This window comes from Sinohyriopsis cumingii, chromosome 1, assembly GCF_028554795.1.
Source record: "Sinohyriopsis cumingii isolate HCF-2022 chromosome 1, ASM2855479v2, whole genome shotgun sequence".
In the NCBI taxonomy this organism is placed as follows: Eukaryota; Metazoa; Mollusca; class Bivalvia; order Unionida; family Unionidae; genus Sinohyriopsis; species Sinohyriopsis cumingii.
The window spans coordinates 69,312,650-69,338,959 of NC_142961.1; the positions used below are offsets into that span (position 1 = coordinate 69,312,650).

The 26,310-nt window shown below is 32.7% G+C and overlaps 1 protein-coding gene across 1 annotated transcript in view; it reads left to right on the forward strand.

Annotated features, from left to right (window-relative positions):
• The window catches only part of LOC149807074 (protein patched homolog 1-like), a 100,685-nt gene extending 74,808 nt beyond the window's left edge, over window positions 1-25,877 (forward strand). Inside the window, exons 25-29 of the mRNA XM_089961510.1 lie at window positions 10,212-10,311; window positions 11,266-11,571; window positions 13,686-13,788; window positions 16,181-16,302; window positions 18,151-25,877. Of these exons, the coding sequence (XP_089817636.1) occupies window positions 10,212-10,311; window positions 11,266-11,571; window positions 13,686-13,788; window positions 16,181-16,293 (622 nt within the window). The 3' untranslated portion in view covers window positions 16,294-16,302; window positions 18,151-25,877. The remainder of the gene's footprint in view (window positions 1-10,211; window positions 10,312-11,265; window positions 11,572-13,685; window positions 13,789-16,180; window positions 16,303-18,150) is intronic.
• The last annotated feature ends 433 nt before the right edge of the window (window positions 25,878-26,310 follow it).

Consider the following 26,310-nt stretch of genomic DNA (forward strand, 5'->3'; position numbering starts at 1 on the left):
CTCTGTTCAGGAAGAGTAGTGAAAATAAGATTTTCATGATGGCTGCTGTGGTGGACATATTGGATGTCTGAGCAGCACCATTTTCACTTAGGACCAACTTGACCATGGTTTAAATCAGGGTTACATTTTCATGGAAATCCTCTTAGTAGTTAGGAGGAGTAGCAACAACATTTGTACTAACAGACAGATGACTGAAAACAGACCATCCCATAAGCTGTTCTATGGAGTAGGATAAAAACGAATTCACATGTGTCATTATTACAAGTGTTGTACTGTGCCTCTTGAATTTAGATGTGTAGCCAATTAAAAGGAGTAATATAAAGAATGTTTTAAAAAAATTTAATTAGGCTTCATACAGATGAAAAGAACCAGTACCCTATTGGAACTGAGGTTAATCTACTTTCTGTACCTAGTCAAAAGCAAATTTCACATTCAACTTTGTGACAGGATCACAAACAAAAGAGCCATGTGAAAAAGAAAAAAAAAAGCTTTTAAAGGTTACTGGACCATGTAATGCAAACTATTGTGCACTGCAAAATGCCCTCTAGCACAAAGGTATCACAGCTCCCTGTGGAAGTAATAAAAACAAGCCAGAGGTAAAGAAGACCACCCATCTAGTAGCTGGCCTGGATTGCCTGCTACCTTGACCAGTAACCTATCTAGGGAAATACATTCAGTCTAAACAAATTTGCAGCAGGTGGGGGCTCCAAATAGGAAAATGTGTTAATAATGTGTACCAGTAGAAAGCATTTCCTCTCTTGAAGGGAAATCACAGTTGGCTTAAAGAGGGAGTAGTAAGTGTTACTCTTAAGGCAAAAAGTTATGTTTGAGATTAAGTTGTCTTTTTATCCTCTACAAAGTTTTAAAAAAATTCAATATAAAATACTCCAAAGTCATGATATAATTTAATTTCATGTAAAACTTACAATTAACCATTTGTCTTACAAAAAGTTCAAATAGAATCATTTGATATGTTTAGTGTGTTTAAAAGCAAATAAGTTGTAATGGGTTTTTTTTATATTCTGTAAAATAATCTCATTTTATGTAAATTACTTTAAAGTTTTTCGTTGTGGAAAAACTTGAAATTCCTTAGCATCTATACCCCAAAAATACAAATTACTTTTGCGTAAGAAAAAAGAACAAAAGACGTTGAGTAAAAATTAAAGGCTGTGCATAAAAATGCATGAAAGGAAATGGAAGAAAATATAAATTTCCTGAAATCAGAGTTTTCAGAAGAAAAAAATGTGTCTTCAACATTTTATCCCATCCCTTAAATAGATATCAGTTCAGAAAAGTTTTGGTCATTATTTTGTCCATGAAAAGTTTAAAGCTGAAGAGCAGTGGATATTTAAAGCCCAAAAACTTATGAGCAACAGAAAATAACAGTATTTGTAATTTACTATACACTTCTTTTAATTGTGATATAGTTACACAAAATAAATAAGGTAACAAATAATTTTAAGTTTCATTGGCTTCTTGAGCACCAGAAATTAAGGAAGCTTCATAAGAAGTCAAGGAGTTGACACATTAAAAAATTCTATCTGTCTAGTAAGGGCAAGTACTAGAAAGATTTTACTTGATCAGAATAAACATTTGCTCATTAAAGTTTGACAATGTTAACAGCTTCTTTTTTATTGTGTGAAAGGTTGTTTCCTGGGAATTAACTTATTCTGGTACTCTTTTAACACATGTTGTAAGTAATAACAGAAATTGAGATCAGTCTGCTCTCCCTCTGGTAGGTGTTTATTAGCACTGAAGAGTGAGAGCAAAGTGCTTGTGTGAGCTAGATCAAAACAAATTGATGTCTGCCAAAGCCAGTCCTAATTGGCAGGCACAATTTGTCCCTTGGAAAAGCACTTGGTCCCTAGTTCCTTAGCATGATACACCCAATATTGTGTTGAAAATGCTATTAAAAACCAGCGAACATAAACAATGTACTGTCCTGTTTAATGCCCTTTTGTCCAACTTCTCACCTGGAGTCTGAGCAAAATTTATAGTAGCACAAGTGACATCGATTCTGATTTATGCAGCTGGATAAATTTAAAGTCAAGAATAGCAGATGTGTCAAAGTCTTGCTTTTTTTCCTCTCAGTAAATTGCTGTTTTCTTCCAAGATCATACTCATGGATTTATGCAACTTTTAATAAACATGTTTTCACATGTGACTGTTCTCATGATGGTTCTGAAAAGGTGGATGAAAACTAGTGCTTGGTAAAATTAGTCCTAAGAAAATTGAACACCATCTTTTTGGAAACAAATCAAATATCATTTAATTTGAAGGTTTAGTAATAAATGAATATGTTGTGAAACATTTCCATTCAATGTAAATTGAAGGGGATTTTTAATAATTGCATAATAGTTTTGACAATCAAAACATGAAAGTGAGTTTTATATGGAAAAGGGCTGTTGAGAACTTTAAATAAATGTAGTTTTTCTTTACTTTATGTCCATTTTTATAACAAATTTTAAAGAATTAAACATTTTTTTCTTTCTAATCAATTGTTGAAGCTAAAACATTAATATTTTATTCTTTTCACTTCTCAAGGTTTACCTTAGGACACACGATTGGAGGATTTTTACTAATGTCTCGAAAATTGCACTTAAAATGCTGTAGAAGAATGTGTGAAAATTGTGCATTATACTTGCAAATCCTGCATTTGCAGACTTAAATAAATCTACCCATATTTAGGATTCCACCTGCTCATTTTCAATTTTAGAATATAACCTATATATCCTTATTGAAATTTTGTTGTTGTTTATAACTCTAGTTTGTTTAATATATTGGTAGACTGTGTTAACGTTTTGCTCGTATTTGGTTTCCATTTGCTGAAACATCATAGTTGTAAAATTTCGCAAACTATTAATTGGGCTTTTAACATTTGAATTAATTTTAAAAGTTTTACACATAAAAAAGATAGCTTGTATAGAACAGGGGAGGGTAATGGTTGTGCATTTTCTCAAACTTAAGGTGCCAAAATCAGATAATGTTTTCTGATTTGTTACTAATGCTTTATAAATGAATTGCTTGACTCAAGAGGTACCTTGCAACCTTCTTCATTGATGATAAGATAGAAAACAAACTAGTCAATCTGGATCAAGGAGAACCAATTTGATTGAGTATTTAAAAGAATATTAAAACAAAATTTAGTTAGTATACTGGTATGCCTGATTGAATATCACCTTAATTCATATATATATATATATATATATATATATATATATATATATATATATATATATATATATATATATATATATATATATAAAGAAATTATCAAATACACTGATAAAGAATTACATACAGAGGAGAGGCAGTTGTAAAGATTTGTTGGCAATGGTGGACTATGCAGCTGTTTGAAGATGTGGATTGTGTAGCCTGCCCTATAGACTCTCTGTTCAATTATACATCTGATTTGAGTAACTGGACCACCCAGGAGCATGTTTGGGGTACTCCATGGGAAATATTGCATGGGCTTCCGGCTTGATTAACCAATTTTCTTTTGAATAATAGACAAACACTGTTTTATTCTTGTCCTTTGTTTTTCAAAGTTGTAAATTTTTCTGGCACAGATTATATGTTTTTTAAAATTATCTATGTGATACCTTTAGTAGAAGTTCACAAATGGTGTATCATTTGACTTGGAAAATTTAGGATGGTAAGTATTTTTTTAATTTGCTCATGAGGTATTAGGTCTACAGAGAGCAATGAGCCATGTCTTTTTCTTCTTCTATATTACAGTCAGACATGTCAGTTAAATTGCTCTTTGTACCCAGTATAAAAATTGGAATCGTTTTCAAAATGATCCATTATCTTCATGTATGCATCTGACATCAGAGAAAACTTGTGATTTTATGAAATACTTAACTTTTTGTTGGGCACTTTTAAACTTCTAAAATGTTGACATGTTCACTGTGTTATTGCTTAGTGAAACGTTGCTTTAAAAAAGGGTTGAGGTTAACTGATCAATGGAACAGGATGGGAGTCTCACCTTATCATCGACAACTTGATATGCTAGCTCTGGCCTGTGGAATGTGGTAGTGTTCTAAAGACAAGCCAGAGCAATTATTAGTGGTCTAATTTTAGAAGCAAAATTATTTAGGCTGACAGATAGATACTGCCCAGTTGACCTAAAATTATTTGTTCATAGTTTTTCATTAATGTCCAGAAGAAATCTTTTAAGCATAGACATATTTGCTCTGATGAAAGTCCTACAAGTAATATGTCTAGCCATCAAGTTCTCTGTGATACAAGTAAAAAAGTAAATAAGTTTGGAAAGTATGTATGCAAAGCAATATTGAAGATTTTTCTTTTTTTATTAAATTTTTTTGTTTAAATTTTAGCATCAGAATGTCACAACAATATTTTTGACTTTCTGAAGGAATACATGCTTAAGTTTTATTTTAATTGTACCTAATTTTTTTCTGATGTGTGAAGGGTAAATTTTTTTAGGAATGATGTTGTGTGCTTTTTCATGTATAAAACTGAGAAACAAAACTATTATTACATAGATTTTATCCATTGTAGATTTAGATAATAGGTGCACATTTTTCTTATGCAGTTTTACTAACAATATACTCATTGTAAGACATTTTTAGATTTGAAAATCGTATAAGCCAAAATGGCTTATGAAACAAATGGAAAACAGTAACAAAAAAAACCTCACAAATGTATAAGCAATTGGATTTTTTTATTGCCAGCAATAATTGTATTTGCTCAAACATTGAAAATTAAAACTTCAAAAAGACCACAAAAATGACTTTCAAAGTTTCATTCAAAATAAAGACAAAAAAATTGCAGGAAACACTGAAAACAGTTGTTGTTTGTAAATTGTGAATTTTGTAATTTAAAGATAGAGTGAACCATAACAAGATTCAACCAGTTAATCAGGATTTTACCAGTAGACTTTTTGCCTCTGTTTGCACTATATATCAAACTGTTAACAACATAATAGACCTTGATCTTCCATTGTATAATACACTAGCAGAGCATGCTCTGTGGTGTTGGCTTGAAATCCCAAGTAGAATGAATAATATTGACTTCTGATTTCTTTACAAATCTGGGTCTCTTGGGTGCATGATGAAGTTGACTTCCCTGTGCATTTCTATATAAATCCTCTGTATGATGAAGCTCATCTTTAGAACTGTCTTATTAGGTCCCATAAATCTACAGACCTAACTTGTTCTGGCAAATTTGCCCTCCACAACTATCTAGCATCTCCCATCTTTCTGTCTCTCCAGCTGCTACATTCCTCTGATTGCCCCAGTCACGTGAGTTGCAGTGGGGGATGCTGAACCATCAGTCATGTATACTCACCATAGGCATTCTTAAAACTTTGAGAATGAAATTCAAAACAAAAATGCTCAGGTATTGAGAATGTTCAGCATTAAACTGCATAGAAATTAAAGGTGAACAAAAGATTTACAATTTAGAATTTTTGATTTTATATATATATATATATATATATATATATATATATATATATATATATATATATATATATATATATTCAAACTATGTTTGCAAAAAGCACTTTTCAGTGGTCCCTAGATTTGTCTTGTATAGAGTTTGCACTGAACTTCTTTTCTTCCTGCTGTTTCACCACATACAGTATCATTCAAAAACTGGTTGTATTCCAGCAGTAGGTTTAATGGTCGTTGCAAGTCTACCAGAAGCATTTTTTTTAAAAGATAAGATGTTCCTTGTTAGCTAGGGCAGTAGCCAGATAAAAAACTGATGTTAGTAGATTGATTTGAAAGTTTGAAAAAGCCATATGGCCTTCAAGGTGGTTGGAGATAGCCCACATTCTTACCAATAGGATAATGGTAGATGATTGATGGAAATTGCATAGCTGAATGATAGGAAGATGATGCAAGTGTTAAGCATGTAGCTCGAGTTTCACCATCATGAATCACCTCAGAAATTTGATTGGAAACAATCAGACTTTAAAATGACCAGTAAGAGTGGTGAATTATAGGTTTAGGTTTAAGAATTAAAGTCTGTTGGTTAAATCCCACCGAGATAGTGATCAAAGACCTTACTTTGAAAATATTTAGTAAGTAAACTGCATATTCAAGTAATTATGAAATTTTAATGAGTTTATAACTTGTTGGGAGAAGATGGGTTTTATTGATTGTCAAGTTGTTACATTATAACATATATTGTGAAAATTGTTTGTCAAGCTGTTACATTATAACCTGTGAAAACTGATTGCCAAGTTGTTACATTATAATATATTATGAAAACGATCAAGTTGTTGCATTATAACATATTATTAAAGCTGATTAGGACAATCAAGTCCTTAAGGTAAAATAAATGGCATTAATTTTCTTAGCTGCTTGATGCCTTTCTTAAAGGTCCAGTTGCTTGCATGAAAAGATTTGAAAGAGTAATTAGAAAATGTCTGAAGTTTGAAGGCACATGTTAAATAGTTCCCAAACTTTGCTTTTGAGGGTGTGCATTCACTAGCAAGATTGCCCAAAATTGTTGGAAATCTTTGCTAAATGGTTGCTGAGTACATGGAAATGGAAGTGATGGTCAAATCTGTGGAGATTTTAGTTTTTAAAGAATTTGTGCAAGTTTGAAAATATACTATAGGTATTACCACAAAGCTATACTGTGGCAGTGATGTGGTTTCAGCAGATTTAGGGACAGGGCATCTGTTTAGTGGGGTTAAGATATGTAAATAGGAAAAGCAGTAAATCTGCTCCCAATATGCTTTTCTCAGAGAAAACATTTTTATTTCACCTTTGCTTTAGGTGCATATTCTGGATGTGTGTACAGATTGAGGTACTTACAGGGAAATGTTTTATTTCATTTTCCCCACAACACTTAATTGGAAATATGAATTAGGTAATAATTCAAGGAACAGTTTTTATGTAGTGTATTTGTGGTAAAAATGGAATATTGGGATTAAGGTGTTGGCTTATTGAGACCCAGGTGACTTAAGTTTAAAGAGATTGCATATCTTAAGATGGATAAAGGGATACAGGTTTTTCTTAGGTGGAGGAGACAATTACAGGGTTCACTTCAATGGTAAAAATGGACATAATGTTCACTTTAGTGGCAGAAATGGATACAAGGTTCACTTAAGTAGCAGTAATGGATACAAAGTTCACTTAAGTAGCAGTAATTGATACAAGGTTCACTTAAGTGGCAGAAATGGATGCAGGGTTCACTGAGGTGGCAGAAATGGTTACAGGGATCTCTTTGGCAAAAATGGATACAATGTTTACTTCAGTGGCAGAAATAGAGGGTTCACTTAAGTGGCAGAAATGGATTAATTAATTAGTGTATATCCTGCAGACATTGCAGTTACATAAAATACCCAATCTCACTTTTAGTCCTCTACCACCAAAATAAAACATATTCTATTTCTGTCGTTATTGTGAATCCTTGTACCCTTTTTATGATCTCCATCCATGATACTTTTACTACCAATGTACACTTCTGTCTCCTACTTCAGACACAGACGTGACTGCTATATCCCATTTTTGGCACAAATATAAATGCCACCATCCCTTCTGCCACAAATGTGGAACCCTATATCCTATTTCTGACACTAGTGTGAACCCACAAATTCCTCTTCTGCCAGGTTAATTGAAGAAGTGGGGTACACTTTGGTGCCAAATTAGTGGCAGAAGTAGGGTGCACTTTGATTGGTGGCAGAAGATGGATTTAGAGTGGTGGAAGGACTAATACACAAGTATTCTAGGCTGTGAGGTATATTTGGCTGAGTTAATTACAGTGTGCCAATTTTAATCTGGTTGTTGATTGTCTTGGTAGAAGTTATGGCATGGCAGTGGAAACATTCTAAGATAAACCTGTCACCTAAAACTTTGGCCTGCTGTACTGTTCTAATATAGCATCCCACTTAATACTTGGTTATATTGTACATTCCAGTATTGTTTTCTCACCAATATTTCCAGATTGAGTGCTTTTTTATTATTAAGTGACTTAATATAATGAAAATGTATTAATCATTCAAAATATATATTGATAAAAACATGAACAGGTTTAAATTTAATATCTTCATTTGATTCATCATGTTAGTTGATTATTTTTCAAAGGTTTTTTGAAAGTATGGAAGTATGATCATTAGTTCCTGGGTCCCCGTTTGGCAGAGTAGTCTAAGGCACTCGCCTTTATAAGTCATCGATATCTCACCTCTATCCACATGGGTTTGAGTGTCAGACTTGGCCAATGTTGGTATGTTAGAAAGCTTGCCAGTAGTGCTTCATGTGGGTCAGTGTTCTTCCCAGGGTTTTGTCAGGTTCTTTATCCACCAAATATACTGGTCACCACGTTGAGCCTAACATGTGCTGAAAAGTGGTGTCAACTCCATAACAACTAAATAATGAATCACTTATTACCATCTGTCCTATAATACCATGAAGATGAATTCTCTGACATTTTTGCAGTCTCTTAGCAGATGAAGATAAATCAGAGGTTGTCTTTATTTGGATAGGTATGGTAATCTTTTCCTTTCTCTGTCATGAAAACCCTCTAAGCTTTGTGTGGTCTGGCTACAAAGGGAGATAAGCCAGTGGGGTTTTCAAAATAAATAACTGCTGGCTGTTTATAGCTGGATAGAGCTGGCTCTAATCAATGTCAGGGCTGTTTGTGTAAGGAGATGAATCTGGAAATGGAGAGAGGGATTCTGACAGGAAGAGCCTTCAGTTGTACCAATTTTCCAGCAAGTTTAGGGAACAGTGATGGTGGGGGTGGGGTGTTTACCTTGATTGGTCAGTGTATACTAAACCAGAAAATCTTGGTTTTATATGCCAGATAATTGTGGTTGAGTAAAAAAAAATTCCACTGTACCAGTTAGCTTCCAAATTTAAGTACAGTGATTGACAAAATGGAAATTATAATTGACAATTGCAAATACACCAGAAAATCTATTTGAGTTTTGAGAAGTAGTGAAAGAAGGAAAATTAAAACCCTGTCAATCAATCACAATTTTGGAATAATTAGTCCTGAGTTGGTATTTTTTCCTTTGGGTTCTATTTAGCACATAGATGCAAAGAAGTAACTATGGCATTTCCTAAAATTATCAGACGTACTGCCATTAAATCCAGTCCTTTTCTTCATCTGTAAGTGCGAGTCATCATTACTTCACCTTAGTCTTCATGTCTTCTTACCCTCCCCCAAACCCAAAATTAAAATATATATATATATATATATATATATATATATATATATATATATATATATATATATATATATATATATATCCTGATAGCTCAAGCTCTATGAACCTTGGTAAGACAGGGATTGGGGTTGTTTAACAGTACAAGAGGTAAAAGTTTCCCTGTTCAACCTAAAATATTACATATAATTGGTTAAGTATTGAAAATAGGTAATTTTAAGTGGATGATAAAGTTAAATGTTTTACAACTGTTCTGTCCACAAAAGTGCATTTGTATATAGTTAACGTTTTTTTTAATATAAAAAAGATATATAAAAAGGAAAATACCTGTTTTACATTTACTATGCAGTATGAGGTGCGTTTCAATACTTTTTAATATACAATTCTAAAATGTAGGTATTTTGACTCTATTCCAAACCATGGTCTTTCATGGGGCATTATTTTTTCTTGCCAAGAAATTAACACACGTGTTGAAAGTGATATTCATGCCACAGGATTCACAACCTTTTCTTTTAAGACATAATGTGCTTGCCATGGAAATAATTGTTAGGATTTTCAGGATTGCAAAATATTCTTTCAAGAGGGAGAGGATTTTAAGAATCTACTGTAGTTCACACAACTTTATATAGGTCAGGACTTTTAAGTCAATCTGCCATATTTAATAGCTTAAGTGGACTTGAAAACTAGCTATTTCTCTAATAGCTTAAAGTAGACTTGCTATAAAGTGGGCTTGTGACATTTGTTAAAGGACCCATAGACAATTTTTCCAGTTGATCTTGCTGTGTATTAACTCATTTGGCCCCGGAGATTTTTTAAATTTTCACCTGAAATGGGGGTAGGAAATGCATTTTGGGGGTTAATTCTGAATGTGTATAGATACATCTGCTTAGAATCGTAGTTAATTCTGTTTGCATTGCATGACCACCATCAACACAACCACTGCTACCATCATCATCATTAGTACCACATACAGCTACAACACCACCACCACTAACATCATCATCATCATTCTTCCTCATGGATTCCTTTCACAATGATTTAGGTGGATTTTTCTTAATTTCAGATACTTTTTCAATGTGTTGGCTTTCTTGGTGCTGATTGGTCTACTCAATGGGTTGCTACTGCTGCCTGTATTGTTGTCCATAGTGGGACCCAATGGAGAGGTGGGTAGCATTATTTTCAATCCCAGACATTTAAGTCGTCTTGTTCATTGTTGGAAATTTCTACATCTGCTCACAGACATAATCCATTTATTAATGTCAATTCATTTATTTTCAGGTGTTAATTTTTTAATTTATTTTATTTTGTGGGTACTAAAATCATGGATTTAGGATGGGGACATATTGCAGAACTGGGGACATTTTGTTGGATGGGGACTTATTGTTTCCAAAAAAGAATTATTGTTTGCAGGGTCTATGAATAAATGGGTTGTAGCAGCAAAAAATCTACAGAAATTAGGACCACATGAAAAAGCAAGAATTTAAAGTAACTTCTGATTCAGTAATAAAGGTGCTTCATGACTTTATAGCCTTGATTATCAGCTACACTGTAGTTATTTGAATTATTAGTTTGCAGCACCATTTATCCCAATTCAGTTTATCCATGTTTGATTTATCAAAACGTGTGATTGAAAGCATGACAATTGTACAAATGTCTGAACTCCTATCATTTGAAACATGTCCTTGCCCATCCCCCTATTGTTGATGGTTTTGATAACTAAAGGGTTCTTCTGTTTGTAGTCTCATTTATCCACATTCCATTTATTGGACTGTATGTTCAGTACACAGCCATAAATGAAAACAACTGTATCATGTTCCAGAGTTTTTCATTTTAAATAAATCTCTTGTGATCTGTCCTTGTGATTTGTTTGTATTTGGAAATCTTTTTTGAAAGTCTGTCAAATTTGACCTTTTTTAATCATTGTTAAAAATGAGTACCTAGGATGTAACCAAAATTGAGTACCTAAGATGTAACCAAAATGAGTACATAGGATGTAACAAAATTGAGCATCTGATTATTTAAATTTTGTTTAGATATTACATTTAAAATGTTTCTTTTATATTCTGGGTAGCTGTTACATGAATTCAGATAAAATGATTATATGCCTTCTTTTCTAGGTTCAGCCTAAAAACAATGCAGATAGAATACCAACACCATCACCAGACCCCTCACCAAAACCAAAGCCCAAAAAACTACGTCCAGTGCGGACGACACATTCAAGTCGTAGACTGTATCCCAAGATTCCTTCTGATATCTCCTTGACAACAATATCAGAAGAGCCCTCGCAGTATTCATCATCACACGAGATTATTGTGCAACCTGAAGTGGTTGTTGAAACCACCACAGTGCCCACAGAAGGGGGAGCCACTGGTGGCAGAAGTCGAAGTGGAAGCTTTGGAGGCAGTAGTTGTAGTAGTAGAAATGTAAGTTGTTCAGTTACTAACCAAAATTTGTCACTCACTTGCATGTACTGTTTTGCATAATATCTTGCTGTTGTTTTTTTTGTACAAGAATATTTTTTTAGCTCATCCGGCATCATGGCAAGGTGAGCTCATGATATGGCCCCTGCATCCATCACCTGTCATGCATTCATCATCTGTCGTGCATCCATAGAATAATTTCAGATCTGATTCTGATCAAACTTGGAATTTTGGTTTATATCGTTAAGGGTGCAGAAAGGTTCATTAATGACAAAGAGTCATGCATTTTAGTGAGATAATCTTGCTTCAGATTCCTGAGCTTGTGATCACCATGAAGACCAGTTTTGATCCAGTTTTAATAAAACTTGCAGTATGGACTTGTATCATTAAGATCTTGGACAAGTTCAGTAATAAGTGAGATTCACACACATAAAGAAGGTTTTCTTTGGTTGAGCATGTTATCACTTTGGAAATTGTTTATCTGATCCATTTTGGATCAAACATGGAATGTAAGCTTACATTATTATGCTTATGGGCATGTTCCATAATGAAAGAGGTTTACACATATTATTGAAATCAGCTCAGTATGCATTGATTGGTTAAGCTTGTTGCAACTCGATAGACTTTCTGAACTGATTTTGATCAAACTTGGTAATTAGACTTGAATAATCAATATCATGGAAGAGTACATTTCTAAACAAGCTCTACACATTTTAATAAGAGATTGGCTGAGTTTATCAACATTTAAGCAGCTATGTTTCTTGTCCAGTTTTTACCAACTTGGTATAAAGGTATACATCAAGATATCCATTGAGTTTCATCATTAGGGAGATGCATGCATTTAAACAAGATGATCTTGGTTGGCTGGGCTTCTTTCCAAGTCAGATGCAGTTTTAATCAGATGTTTTACCACTCATGTTTATGAGGTGATCTTGTGTCTAATTGGCTGGTCTAGTTAGTAGTCGAGGGAGTGGATGAATATTTCAGAATTTGTTACCACATCATAATAAGCTTACATCATTATTGTTTTGTGATAATTCTATAATAAGCATGATTGGTGATAAATCTATAATAAGCATGATTTGTGATAATTCTTTAATAAGCATGATTTGATAATTCTTTAATAAGCATGATTTGTGATAATTCTAAAATAAGCAGGATTTGTGATAATTCTATAATAAACATGATTTGTGATAATTTTGTAATAAGCATGATTTGTGATAATTCTATAAGCATGATTTGTAATAACTATATAATCATGATTTGTGATAATTCTGTAATAAGCATGATTTATGATAATTCTGTAATAAGCACGATTTGTGATAATTCTATAATAAGCATGATTTGTGATAATTCTGTAATCATGATTCATGATAATTCTATAAGCATGATTTGTAATAATTCTGTAATCACGATTTGTGATAATTCTGTAATAAGCATGATTTGTGATACTTTTATAATAAGCACGATTTATGCTTATTAATAAAATGCATCGGATTGGGTGAGCTTGGTACTACTTAGGAACTTTATCTCTCATTCAGTTTGGCTAAAACTTTATAAATAGTTTCTTTTTATCATGATACTCTTTGATGTTTTGGATTATGTGAAAGGGACTGTAATTAACTTGTGCCTGTTGATGGAGTGTAACAGCTACAGCTTATCAGATGAAAACCTTTTTTGACAGATGAATTTGTAAACTGATACTTTTCTGTACAGTAAAAGAGAGTTGAAATGTATCAAGTTTTCTCTTAGTTCATATGACAAACAAGCAAAACTTGCCCTCATAAATATGAACATTTTATTTTTATAAATTTTTCTTATAAAAACTGCAGCTCCATGTTTAAAAAGAGCCAAGAAAATTCTGTTTAGTTTTAACAAGATGTGTGCATTTTTTCAGTGTTTATTTTTATTTACTAATTGTTTGTTCCAAAAATGTTTCCATGTGTGACATTACATTTTCCAACTTGTTTTTGGTCTTATTGTCACTTTTCCATTGATATAGTCCATTTTTTAAACTTAAACACTCTGAGATTGCCCTTTACTAGATGGTTGTGGTTTTTACATTTTGGCTTTAATGCAGTTCTTTGTATTAGAAATGTTTATATTTTTGTACACAGAGTTCTCCCCATGCCTCTGAAGTGAGCATACCAACTGCAACACATGTGACAAGAGTAACAGCTACTGCTACAGTCAAAGTAGAAGTCCACACACCTCTTCCAGGTGAGGAAGTCTTTTTTTTGTTTTATGTTGGGGTTTTTTGGAAGGGGGGAGCTGATGTAGTAAAATGTTTGGCTATAAGACATAGAAATACCAGTTACGGAGTTACACAACTAGTCTTATACCATGGTCTTATGCAACTCTTAGCTCAACAGGGGACAAGTAGTGTAATTCTTCAGACAAGTATTTCCTTGTCTGGTTGCCAACCTCATCATTGATAGTTTTTCTCAACAGTTTGTTTTTATTGTTTTGTTTTTTCTTCTTCAGAAAAGAACAGAAAAATCATATTTCTCAATTTTATTTTATCATGTAATTGACTTGCCAAACTTGCAGACAGTGACATCATTCAACAATGTTGTACCAGATTATATCATCAAACAGCCATATGATGACTCAAGACAATCAGACTGAGATAAGAAAAATAAAGACCACACAGCTGAGAATTTTATGATGTGAAGTTCAAACTTAGGTACTTGATATTGGTTGCACAAGAAGTTCTGTTCTTAACATTTGATACCTTCGGCAGCAAAAATATTTGTACAAGGTAAACATCGCAAGTGAAGTTTAGAAAAATGCTGAACCAGAAGAAAACCTCTGTTTACTGTTACTTTTTGTTATATAGTCTCATGCAGCCAAGGTACCAAGCAAGCCTCTTATTGTATAGTCTCATTCAGCCATGATGCCATGCAAGCCACTTATTATATAGTCTCATTCAGCCATGAAACCATGCGGGCCACTTATTGTATAGTCTCATTCAGCCATGGTACCATGCAAGCCACTTATTATATAGTCTCATTCAGCCATGAAACCATGCAAGCCACTTATTGTATAGTCTCATTCAGCCATGGTACCATGCAAGCCACTTATTATATAGTCTCATTCAGCCATGAAACCATGCGGGCCACTTATTGTATAGTCTCATTCAGCCATGGTACCATGCAAGCCACTTATTATATAGTCTCATTCAGCCATGGTACAATGCAGCCCAATTATTATATAGTGTCATTCAGCCATGGTACCATGCAAGCCACTTATTATATAGTCTCATTCAGCCATGAAACCATGCAAGCCACTTATTATATAGTCTCATTCAGCCATGAAACCATGCAGGCCACTTATTGTATAGTCTCATTCAGCCATGGTACAATGCAGCCCAATTATTATATAGTGTCATTCAGCCATGGTACCATGCAAGCCACTTATTATATAGTCTCATTCAGCCATGAAACCATGCAAGCCACTTATTATATAGTCTCATTCAGCCAGATTACCTAATAACTCCATGAGATATCTGCCACAAGATGGTCTGGTAAAATGCTTTATTTATCCCTGTAATAATTACGAGTCATTATGCATAGAAGTGAAATGCAGAGACATTGGTCTCTATCTCAGAATTTATTAAGGTATACTTTGTGTAATTATTCATACCAAAATTCCATTGTAAACTTAAAGGCAATCATTTAGCATCTCATTATAACAGAAACCATTTCCGAAGGGATGTCTCAATCAGCCAGTGAAACTGTTCATCTTTATTTGAATAATGATTTCATTTCATCTCCTTAATGTCACCTCATCTCATTAGCCAGTCTGATCCCTTTTCCAAATTTTTTGAAAGCCTAATTCTTGCATTGCAAAGAATTTTTTTTACCAGACCAAAGTCTTAACTGTATGAGATGACTTGTTATATTTCCCTGCTTCTCTTTTTAAAAAAATTAGTTGACCAGTGATCAATCTGTGAGACCAGAGTCATTTCCCCATCACAAAATAAATGCTTTGTTAGGTCACTGAAAATAACTCTGAATAAAAGTAGTTCGCTGTAATCAAGGTTTTAAATGAGTTACAATGAAGGTATTTAACAAGTTCTCATGGTATATGCAAAATATTTAACATGTTCTCATGGTATATGCAAGGTTTTTAACAAGTTCTCATGGTACATGTATATACAAAATATTTAACAAGTTTTCATGGTATATGCAAAGTATTTAACACATTCTCATGATATATGCAAAGTATTTAACAAGTTCTCATGGTATATACAAAATATTTAACAAGTTCTCATGATATATGCAAAGTATTTAACAAGTTCTCATGGTATATACAAAATATTTAACAAGTTCTCATGGTATATGCAAGGTATTTAACACATTCTTTTGGTATATGCGACATATTTAACATGTTCTCATGGTATATGCAAGGTACTTAACACGTTCTCATGGTATGTGCAAGGTATTTAACAAGTTCTCTTGGTATGTGCAAGGTATTTAACAAGTTCTCTTGCTATTTGCAAGGTAAAATCAAGCTGACTTGTAACATGCAAGATTACCAGACAAACCCACATGCAATGTGCCATTTATTTCAAGAAATGCCTGTGTTACTGATATATTATTTGTTACAGGTTCTGTGTCAGATCACGAGCACAGACACAAAAGCAAGAAGAGGAAGGTGAAGGAATTGGTGGACAGTAGTAGTGGTAGTAATTCCGATTCAGACTCTTCCAGTAGACGTTAACACTGGCTGGTAGGTCAACTTTGACTTTAGTCAATTGCATGATTCTTACTTATATAAGCATCACAAAATCATGGTACACTTTTCATAAACCTCACAACATAACACAGTATCATCAAGCACTACAGTCTTTGTAGTTGTGTGATAAATAGAATTGCATTGTCTTGTTCATTCAGCATAAAATAACGAAATTCATAAAGTTCCCAGTAGTACAGTAAGTACAGTATGCTACTTTCCTGTTACACTAATCAGTAGTACAGTATGCCACTTGTCAAGTACAATACCCAGTAGTACAGTATATTTGTTGAGTACAGTACCCTGTACAACAGTATGCAATTTGATGAGTGAAGCACCCTGTGGTACAATATGCCATTTGTTTTGTACAGTACCTTGTAGCAAAATGTCATTTACTGAGGACAGTACCCTGTGGTACAATATGCCATTTGTTGAGTAATTCCCTGTAGAACAATATGCCATTTGTTGAGGACAGTACCCTGTAGAAAAATATTCCATTTGCAGACCTGCCAACTCTTACGATTTTGCCATAAGTCTTACGAAAATTACCCTTAAAATATGGCCTAATGTTATACTAGTAAAAACTATGGAAAAATTATCATTGTCGAAAAGTCCAGATAATTGGTTCAGCCATGTTTTATTTGGATCCGGGTTTTATCTTAGAATTAGTAAAATTAGTCAGGGAACCAGACTAACTTTACAAAAGCACCCCAGACACTTTAAACTGCACCTATTTGTTCATGTGAAGCGTCTGCATGATCAAACTGTTGATTATAGAATTTTTTAAAATGGTGTCCAGAAAGAGTTGCATGTTTAAGGGGAAAATAAGCTTCTAGAAAGTGTTACTAATCAACACAGAAGAATAAAAAGGAGTACTCAGATTTTTTAGAATAAAAGCTGGAAAGGAAATTAAAAAAATTGGACATCACATGTCAATTTGAGTATGTCTCATAGCAGGAGATATGATTGTCATCATCATGTAAAATGGAAAAGAATTTCCAAGAAGTATGTCAAGTTGAAGAATAGCAACAAGCCATTGAGCTGCATAGTGTTTGGAACTAGAATTTGCACAACTGTACTAGTGGTAAATAAAGTCCATGCATACTTTACAAACTTTTCAGTTGAACATAATGTTTATTCATGATGCTTCGAACTTTTAATTATGTTTTCCAGCTTTACAATAGCAGTTACTGATATTTTGTTACACCTTATGGAAAACTGGTCAATCTTACCTTTAAAATAATCAACTGCCTTACTGAGATGGACTCGTCAGGGTTGGCAGGTCTGCATTTGTTGAGGACAGTACACTGTAGAAAAATATGACATTTGTTGAGTAGTTCTCATTAGAACAATATGCCATCATGTAGAAAAATAATCTACTAATTGCAAACATCTCATTGTATAAACATTATTAAACTCTCTTCATAAGTTTCATGCCCGCTGATCAGTCATGCAAATTTTTTTAACTGTGTGGTGGTTTGTGAATAACATCGGTTGTATTTTGTATGTTAGGTGCCTTGTAAAATCAGCTACATGGATTGAATTGCCAAAAAGGCGCTGCATATGCAAATAGATATAAGCAAGCAGTTTATTCCTTTATTTTTTTAAATAGTGAAATTCCAGTTTTGTTGGGCAGTAATATTGTCATAATTATTCCTAAATGAAATTTTACTGTGAAGGAGAATATTTGATTTCCATGAACTTCAAATTTAACTGTTTGTGCCATACATATATTTTATTTTAATGTTGGTTATACTTCTTTTATATCATTGATGTAAGTTTTGTACAGCCATATTAATGTCATACTTTTCTGTCATCTGATGTATTGTTTTCTTCTTTTTCCAGGATGGAAGCCAGTGGAGAAACATTAATGGTGCTCCATTTGCAATATTTGTACAGAAAAGCATTATAATTTATATGTATAAAATGAATCCTGTCAGTATTTATTATGTGACATAAAAGAGGGAATAACTCATAATAACTGGCCTTTGCAGCCATTTTGAATGTGATATTTTTCTTTTGTTTTTGTTGACTCCTACCTATGGTTGATGCAGGAAGATAAAAGGCAGCTATTCTGTAAACCTGAGACGGTTAAAGTTCAGTGCATCTAATGCAACATATTTGTGATACCTTGATTCACCAAAGCCTGGATTGCTTCTGGATTCTTGGAGGACTTCCAGATGAAAATGTAAGGAAGGCATTATTGGGTTCCTGAATTCTGTGATGCAGTCAAAAGGATTCATATTTAAATGAGGAAGTAAAACAGGATTCATTGGATTGTATTTACAGCCATGGCTTTCAAGGAACAGAATAAAGGATGCACCAAATATTTGGATGCGGTTAAGGAGTACATTGGAGAGTACATTATTCATGTATTGAAAATGTGATATCAGTATTTGCAATTAACCTCATATTTTGTGAGACTGAAGGTGTACACGTGAATTTGTAAAATCACAAAAAGTGCTATTAGATGCTGGATATATGACATTTCAGTTCAGGTACTGAAGTAATGTGTTGTGCTATGAATAATGAATCTTTTACCTACCTCTTCTCAATCCACAGAATGCTTTAATTTTATAAGTTACGAATATTTCATCCTGGTTTAGTTGGAGGACACTATTTGAACACTTCTTTCATGGTATTGCAAGGCAAACTACTCCATTGAATATTACATCCTGGTTTGGTTGAAAAACACTATTTGAATAGTTTTTTCATTGTATTGTAAGGAGAAATACTCCATTTTCCTTGCCCTGTATATTACCATTGTAAGCAAGAAATGTCACTTACCTTTTTTTGACAAAACTAAAATTCTTGCCCTTATTCTCATTTCTTTTGCATGTGCAAAATTGTAGTTTCGTTTTATCTGTAAATTCTTTTTACTATAATGCGGCAGGATGTCTTTTGTTTTTGCAATCCAAAAACAGGGTCAGGCAGGGTGGTTGTATTACTGTCTTAACAGATGTAATTAGCCTTCAGTCATTCATTTAAGAAAAAAACTTATTTTTTTCAGGTGTATGAAAATCGTGTTTTTAATCCGTGATTTTGGAGTTTGACAAGTTTTGCACTTATACATTAAATGAATACCTTGTAAGCTGTGTAGACAGTTTTATATTTTAGTGTCCTTAATACAGCTACAATCCATGACAGTGGAGGGTGGGTGGATGATCTCAGCATTTTAGATTTAATAATGTCCTCGCAACTATGACCCATTCTACTGTGTACTCGCTACTTCACATCAGTTCAGCTTCATATATGGTCATGTGATATTTTTCCTTCAATGACTGGAATACTGGCATACCTAGCCAACCTTTTATATGGACATGCCAACAGTGTTGCGTGACCTAGTGAACAATAAGGTATGTTTTAGTACCAATATTCGTTGGTGTTATTAGAAGCACAAATGGCAACTAATGGCCATTTGATTGATGTCTCTGTAATTGAGCATTTATCAGCCCATCTGTATTTGAAATATTTCTGTGGTATTATGACTACAATATCCTCATCAGCTCATATACATCATTCTATATGTGCATACCTCTAAAAGTGAATGTGCATCAGAAATATTGTGTTGTGTAAAACTGCATTTTTTTCTTTCTTTTTAAATTTTCTACAAGAGTGTTATAAAAAACACCTTCAATACTCCAGGTCTTGTGATATAAAATTTAACAATCCATAATATAACTCTGTTGTGAAAGGTGTAGATTCAGATCTGCTGAATCAGCATAATGTACAGGCAGTTCGGAATATTAAGTATATATTGTCTGGAATATTTTGTATACTTTTTCATTTGTTTTTAAGGTGTACAACTGATCGTAGGTATAAAAAAAAACGTTAATTGTAATGTTCTTAGGTGCCTACGATTTTCTAATTTTAATAAGAACAAGTTTTTGTAAAAGAAAATTATAGTTCTTTAACGAATGTTGGTGTATGAAAAAATTTGAATGTATGACAAATTTCAGAGAGTACAGTGGAATGAAAGGGGTAGACACTGATTTGCCATGCATTATTCAATGGTAGATCTTGATCATTGCTGTTTGTATTTGGTTGTGCAGTATAATTAAGTAAATATAGCATGTCATGTGACTTTGGACATTATGAACATTGTGTCAAGGTACGGGTATTATGGCCAACAGTTTAAAGTTTGCTTAATCCTTTTCCACAACAGTGGCAGGAGCACCAATAGGAGTGGTATGATATTTCAAATGCATATAACTCAGTAGTACAATAAATGGACTCGTATATAAAACTGTAATTTGACAGCAGGTAAAGAGTATGGTTCATTGTACTACTGACTGAGTGGTCACATACAAACCTTATTTATGATTTGATAACGGGTCTGATATTCACTTTTAGATGATATCATTATTAAGAGCATTTTTATCCCTAATTGATGTTATATCCTTTCGAATGTTTAAAAGTTTCCTTCACTTCTGTTTTTTTTAACCTAAAAAATTAAAAAATCATGTCTATTACCATCAGATTTATGATATTTATGATTCCTATGGTGGAAAATGCTGTTAATATCTTGGGTGTTACCCAGGAATTTTTATTTAAGAAATCTTGTGAAGGGGTGCAGATAATAATAAAAAATTCTTCAAAAAATAAAGAGCAATTTATTTGTCAGAGTGTACGTTCGTATTACATCACTCATTTTGGTGTTTCATACATTAATTATTTGTAGTGCAAATGGTAAGCTGGTTGTGGTAAAGGAGATTTATTATTTTTTTTATTTCTTATTTATGACAAACCTGTCTGCTGGCATCTGTTGAACCTCCTGTTATTTATCTGTATCAAGTTTAAATTTTTTGTTTTACAGTTATTTCATATAGATAATATTCTTTTAAATTAAAAAAAAATATTAATTGGTATGAACATAGTATCTATAACATTGTAATTTGCAAGAGGTCGAACTTGGAAGTTTAAATGGTACATTGATAGTATGCTTACAATAACCCATATACTTATTTCCATTGATGTTTTAGTGATTTATTTAAGAGAAAAGCTGTAAGATTAAATTGGTATTTTGCAACCTTTGTTAGTTAGTGTTTTGTAAAACGAACACTTCCTGCACGGTTTAAAATGATGAGAGTGTTAAATTATGGTCACATTAATATGGGATCACTTTGTTACAACTTTTGCCACTTGTCAACAGTTGAAAAATTAATGCTTATAGAATTGTACTAATCACAGTAACATTCAGTGAAAGAAAAGTATACAAGACCTTGGGAACGTTTTAGTGATTTACAACTTTGCAGTAAATTGGCTGCACAGTATTTTAGTTGCAGAAAACCAAATCATCAGTAAATCAGTCACAGTGAAAAAAAAAAAATCACTAAGAGACCCAGTTCTTTATGTTTTTGATACTAGGAGTCAGTGATTATCAACCTGTGAAAAAAATTTAATTTTAAAAAAACTAGTTTAGTCAATATTTTATGGACAGTTAAGGACTGTTTCTTTCTCAGATTTTTTTTTAATGTATTGACTCTTCCTTGGGAATATGCTCAGGTATGATTAGTGCAAGAAAATGCACAATGATATCAAATTTTCTTGTTTGTGATTTGGGATTGCTTGGCTTTCTGGCTGTGGAAAGAAATATCAATTATTAAAAAAGTTAAATCCACATTGATGCACATTTTTATATTGGGTATATTAAACAAATGCCATTGTATCATTTTCATATTTAGACAAAAACTTTCCCAATGTAGTATGCATATAACTTGTATACATATCTACCACACATTTTGAAGCAGTACAATGGCAACGTATTCTGAGTGGAGGAAAAGGGCTGTTTAATGAATCTGTATAATGCAGAACATATCAAAGGCTTTTATAGTGAATCGGTTTTTGTTAACAATACCAATTACAAAGTAAATTCTGCTGACTTGTAAATATATTTTAGCAGTTGTTATTACCAAGAAAAATAACATGCGTAATGCTTAAAATGCTGACAACAGATATTTTACAACAGGATTGTTGAATTATTACAATTAGTAATTATGGTTTAGATGATACCTTGCCACTATTTCACTGGTACCTTGTAAATATTTACCAGAAGTCAGTCCAGAAAAGGCTATGGAAGCAGACTGCAAGTTATAACAGTCATACGTAACTTTGGTATATTACTATTGTATTTTATCTTAATAATACTCTAAATAACACTATTGTCATTAGTAACAAGTATTAGAACACTTTATGAAGAAACATAACTTGCATTATAAGTATTCACAGTGATGACTATAATTGCAGCATTTTCAGTTGTTTTTTTTTTTTTACATTTATGTTACAAGTATACTGTATGTATTGTACCAGATTCATGAAAATTGAGTATTACTAATTATTTTGATTTAGGCCAAAAAATGGTCAGCAGATACAATCTAATGAATTGATTACTTCATTTAGTGTACTTGATATAATAACAGGAAAAATAGACTCAAATAATGATAATTCTTTCCTGAAATTTAAAAAAAAAAAAATGAAAACTAACCTTTCATTTATAACTTCTTTTAGTTTAGATAGAATTCTGCTGTATGAAGAAAAAAGGCTGGGTCAACAGATGCTATGCAGATGTCTTAAAGTTAACCCTTTTTATATGACTACCATTCATACTCACTTATAAGTCAGGTCCAACTGCAAACTGCACAGACCCAGATCTGCCATTGCATAATGCAACAGCAGATCTGGGTCTTTGTTTGTTTGCAATTTGACTCCACTCATAAGCAAGTATATATAGTATGTAAATAGTACATTGTAAATTACCATTTGTAAATATATGTTAATATGTATTGATAAAGTTATTGCCAATGTATGGTACATGTTAATATGTATTGATAAAGTTGTTGCACATGTAAGGTACATGTTAATATGTATTGATAAGGTTATTGCCAATGTAAGGTATGTGTTAATATGTATTGATAAAGTTGTTGCCAGTGTAAGGTACATGTTAATATATATTGATAAAGTTGTTGCCAATGTAAGGTATATGTTAATATGTATTGATAAAGTTGTTGCCAATGTAAGGTACATGAGCAATGCTAGATGCACATTCATTCAGGGAACCTTTCAGGGGGTGAACTTCTCAGCAAATTTTACGGATACTTTAAGGTATCAAATAAATCCAAAAATGTGCGTGTGGAAGGTCATTGTTCACGTGCAAATGTTTTTAACTTTATGAGGTTTTTTGTGTGTGTGTGTTAAACAAAGCCAGTAATTTTTATATTTTTCCATTGGATCCTTCATCTTGTATCATCACTGACTCATCTTTTCATATTCATATAAAAATTGAAAATGAAAAAAAACAAATATTCGCCTCAGGACTGAAATTTGGAGTTTGTCAATTCTTAGCTCACGTGTTGCTATTGCACAGTTTGAATTTTCATGAGAATAAGGCTGAGACTCAACAAGTCTTAAAGTGTTACGACTCGAGCACGGTTTAAATTTTTATCAGTACATTATATTGCAGTTCAGGCAAATCAGCGAAATGACCTTGAATTTTGATGATAATAAAAATTCTCCAAAATCTAAAAAAGCTTAGACTGTTCTTGGTTATGGTCATTCTGTTTTGTCATTGGGAGGCTCGATAAAAACCAGTTTAATTTGACCTGTATTTCATTTGCCTATGATGACGATGCTCTCTCTTCCATATCTCATCATGTGCACAGCACATTCTTGAAATGTGTGTATGCATATATCCTTTAGGATTCATTACAGAGAGTCATTGTGACCTACCTTTCATGTTTTGTTGTCTTGTACCAAAAGTAGTGTTGGTCCTCAACTGTTGGCCCATTGAGCAACAAAATAATATGAACTACTTACCAGATCTTTCAACAAATATGATTGTACTAAAAACTGAAAGAAAGATGCGTTTACTTTTCTCAAATAGTGTTAAATTTAATAACTGACAGTGCACCTTGCAAGTGCAGTGCTGCAATAATTTGTTTTCCTTTTATGATGTTCATCATCATCATCATTGTTATCATCATTGTGATCATCATCATCATCATCAATATTGTCATTTATACCAAAGATACTTTTGTAATTAAATCTCAGGTAGTGAAGTTGATTTGTTTTGATTTCCTTCATCACTTTTTCTTAACATTATTTCATACAACCTCCAGTTACCTACAAAAAAATCTCAAATTTTACATCCACTGATAGAATCTTAAACTGATAATTCTCTTTTTTGAGTTGTCAGCATGTCTCTTGGCTTTGTTGTTGAATTAATGCAGCATATTAGACTGCGCTACAAGAATTTAACAACTAAAATTATTTCTTTGAGAAGAATAAAGCTTGCAAAATAAATAAATCTTTATGTATGCCATTGACAATTTTTTTTAATTATCTTTATGCGTACGTAACTAGTTCTATGGTCTACTGTCAAAACATTGAATTGATGCTTTTAATTTTTAATCATATATATATATATAGTTTTTGAAAACATTTTTACTTTTAAGCCTTCCTTGTCTTGAATCTTGAATTCAGTTCTTTCTATATATATATTTTAGATATGGTATTTTGGATAATAAAACTAATGTCAGGTCTTGAGTACTACTGTCATAGTTACTTGCAAATTTTAGATTTTTTGGTTAATATAACAAGACAATAAACTCTAGGTAGGGAAAAAAGCCCAGATTGGATTTTCTTTTCAAAGATATGAAACCAATAATGTTTTGTGTGTTCTTTTTTAATATTTTGTTTTTGTATGATGGGAATTTGAACCTTAAAGAAAGTTTGAAATTTGATTGCAACACATGTTCATCTTCCACATCTGCATGCAGTTGGTGATACATTGTATTACATATCCACTATATACCTCAATACTAGGGCATCTTTAGAACGGGTGAAGTGTCTTTGACAGAATGCAAGAAACGAGTGCTTGAGACAGTGTATAATGTATGAAGTTATGTGCAGTTTAAAAGAAGAATTGTGAAAGAAGGTTTGTTTGAAAATGTTCACATCATCCTGTACATACATAAATGACACTAGATTGATTGACTGGTGAAAATTAAAGTGATGATTTTTTTTGTTGCCAGTATATAATGACAATCAGAGGTTTTGGGGAAAACAAAATATTTTGATAATCTCAAAAACCTTTTCTAATGAAATTACTAGAAGAATGGATTTCTTGGTTGGTTGATTTAAACAAAGAAAAGAAAAAGGAAAGAAACAAGAGGAAGAGAAGAAATATAGAAGAAACAAAAACTGGTACACATTCTTAAATTCTAAATTTATTGATGTAGATCTTTTTCAACAACCTGGTTTTTTTTTAGAAACGACTTTGTATGGACTAATTCATTAAAATGGTAAAGTGTGACAATTTGATCATCATTGTGGTTCATTTGTTTGTCTGTGATAGGTCAGCCCTTGTTGTACAAAACTTACAATCATTGTAAAATCCTTATGATAGCAGGGCACTTCTCAGCACAAGTACAGATGTAGATTTTTGTAAGGTATTATTGGAATATGTATGTCGATACTAGTGCAAGATAGTTGTGTTAAAAGTAAATTCTTGCTCAAGCAAGGTGAAAAGTACACTAAAATCTTGAAAATGAAAAATAAAAATAATGAAACATAAATATGCTTTGTTTTTAGTTGTATTATAAAATGTCTCCTTTTTTTCTCCTCCTTTTCTTACACACTGTTTTTAATGCAGAGATGTGTTCACACCTCCATCAGTGGTTAAACATACCCAGTCAATGTTAGTTACACACTATTTCATTCTTTAGAACAGATGCATCAAATATAACTACAGCTGATGCAGCCACCACCTCTACCATTGGTTATTTCTTTGCAGCATTTATCATCATGTGTCAGAGACAATGTATGACATCAAATAAGAGATTTCTACTAATGGACCATGCATATACACATGAACAGGCTCACTGTATCATAAATGTTCTTTTATTTTGGGTCCAATAAATAGTTATAGTGGATTTCATATTATTATATGCTCATTTTTTTCCCGTTAACTTTACATTGTCAGACTTGTTCAGTATTTTACGATCTTGC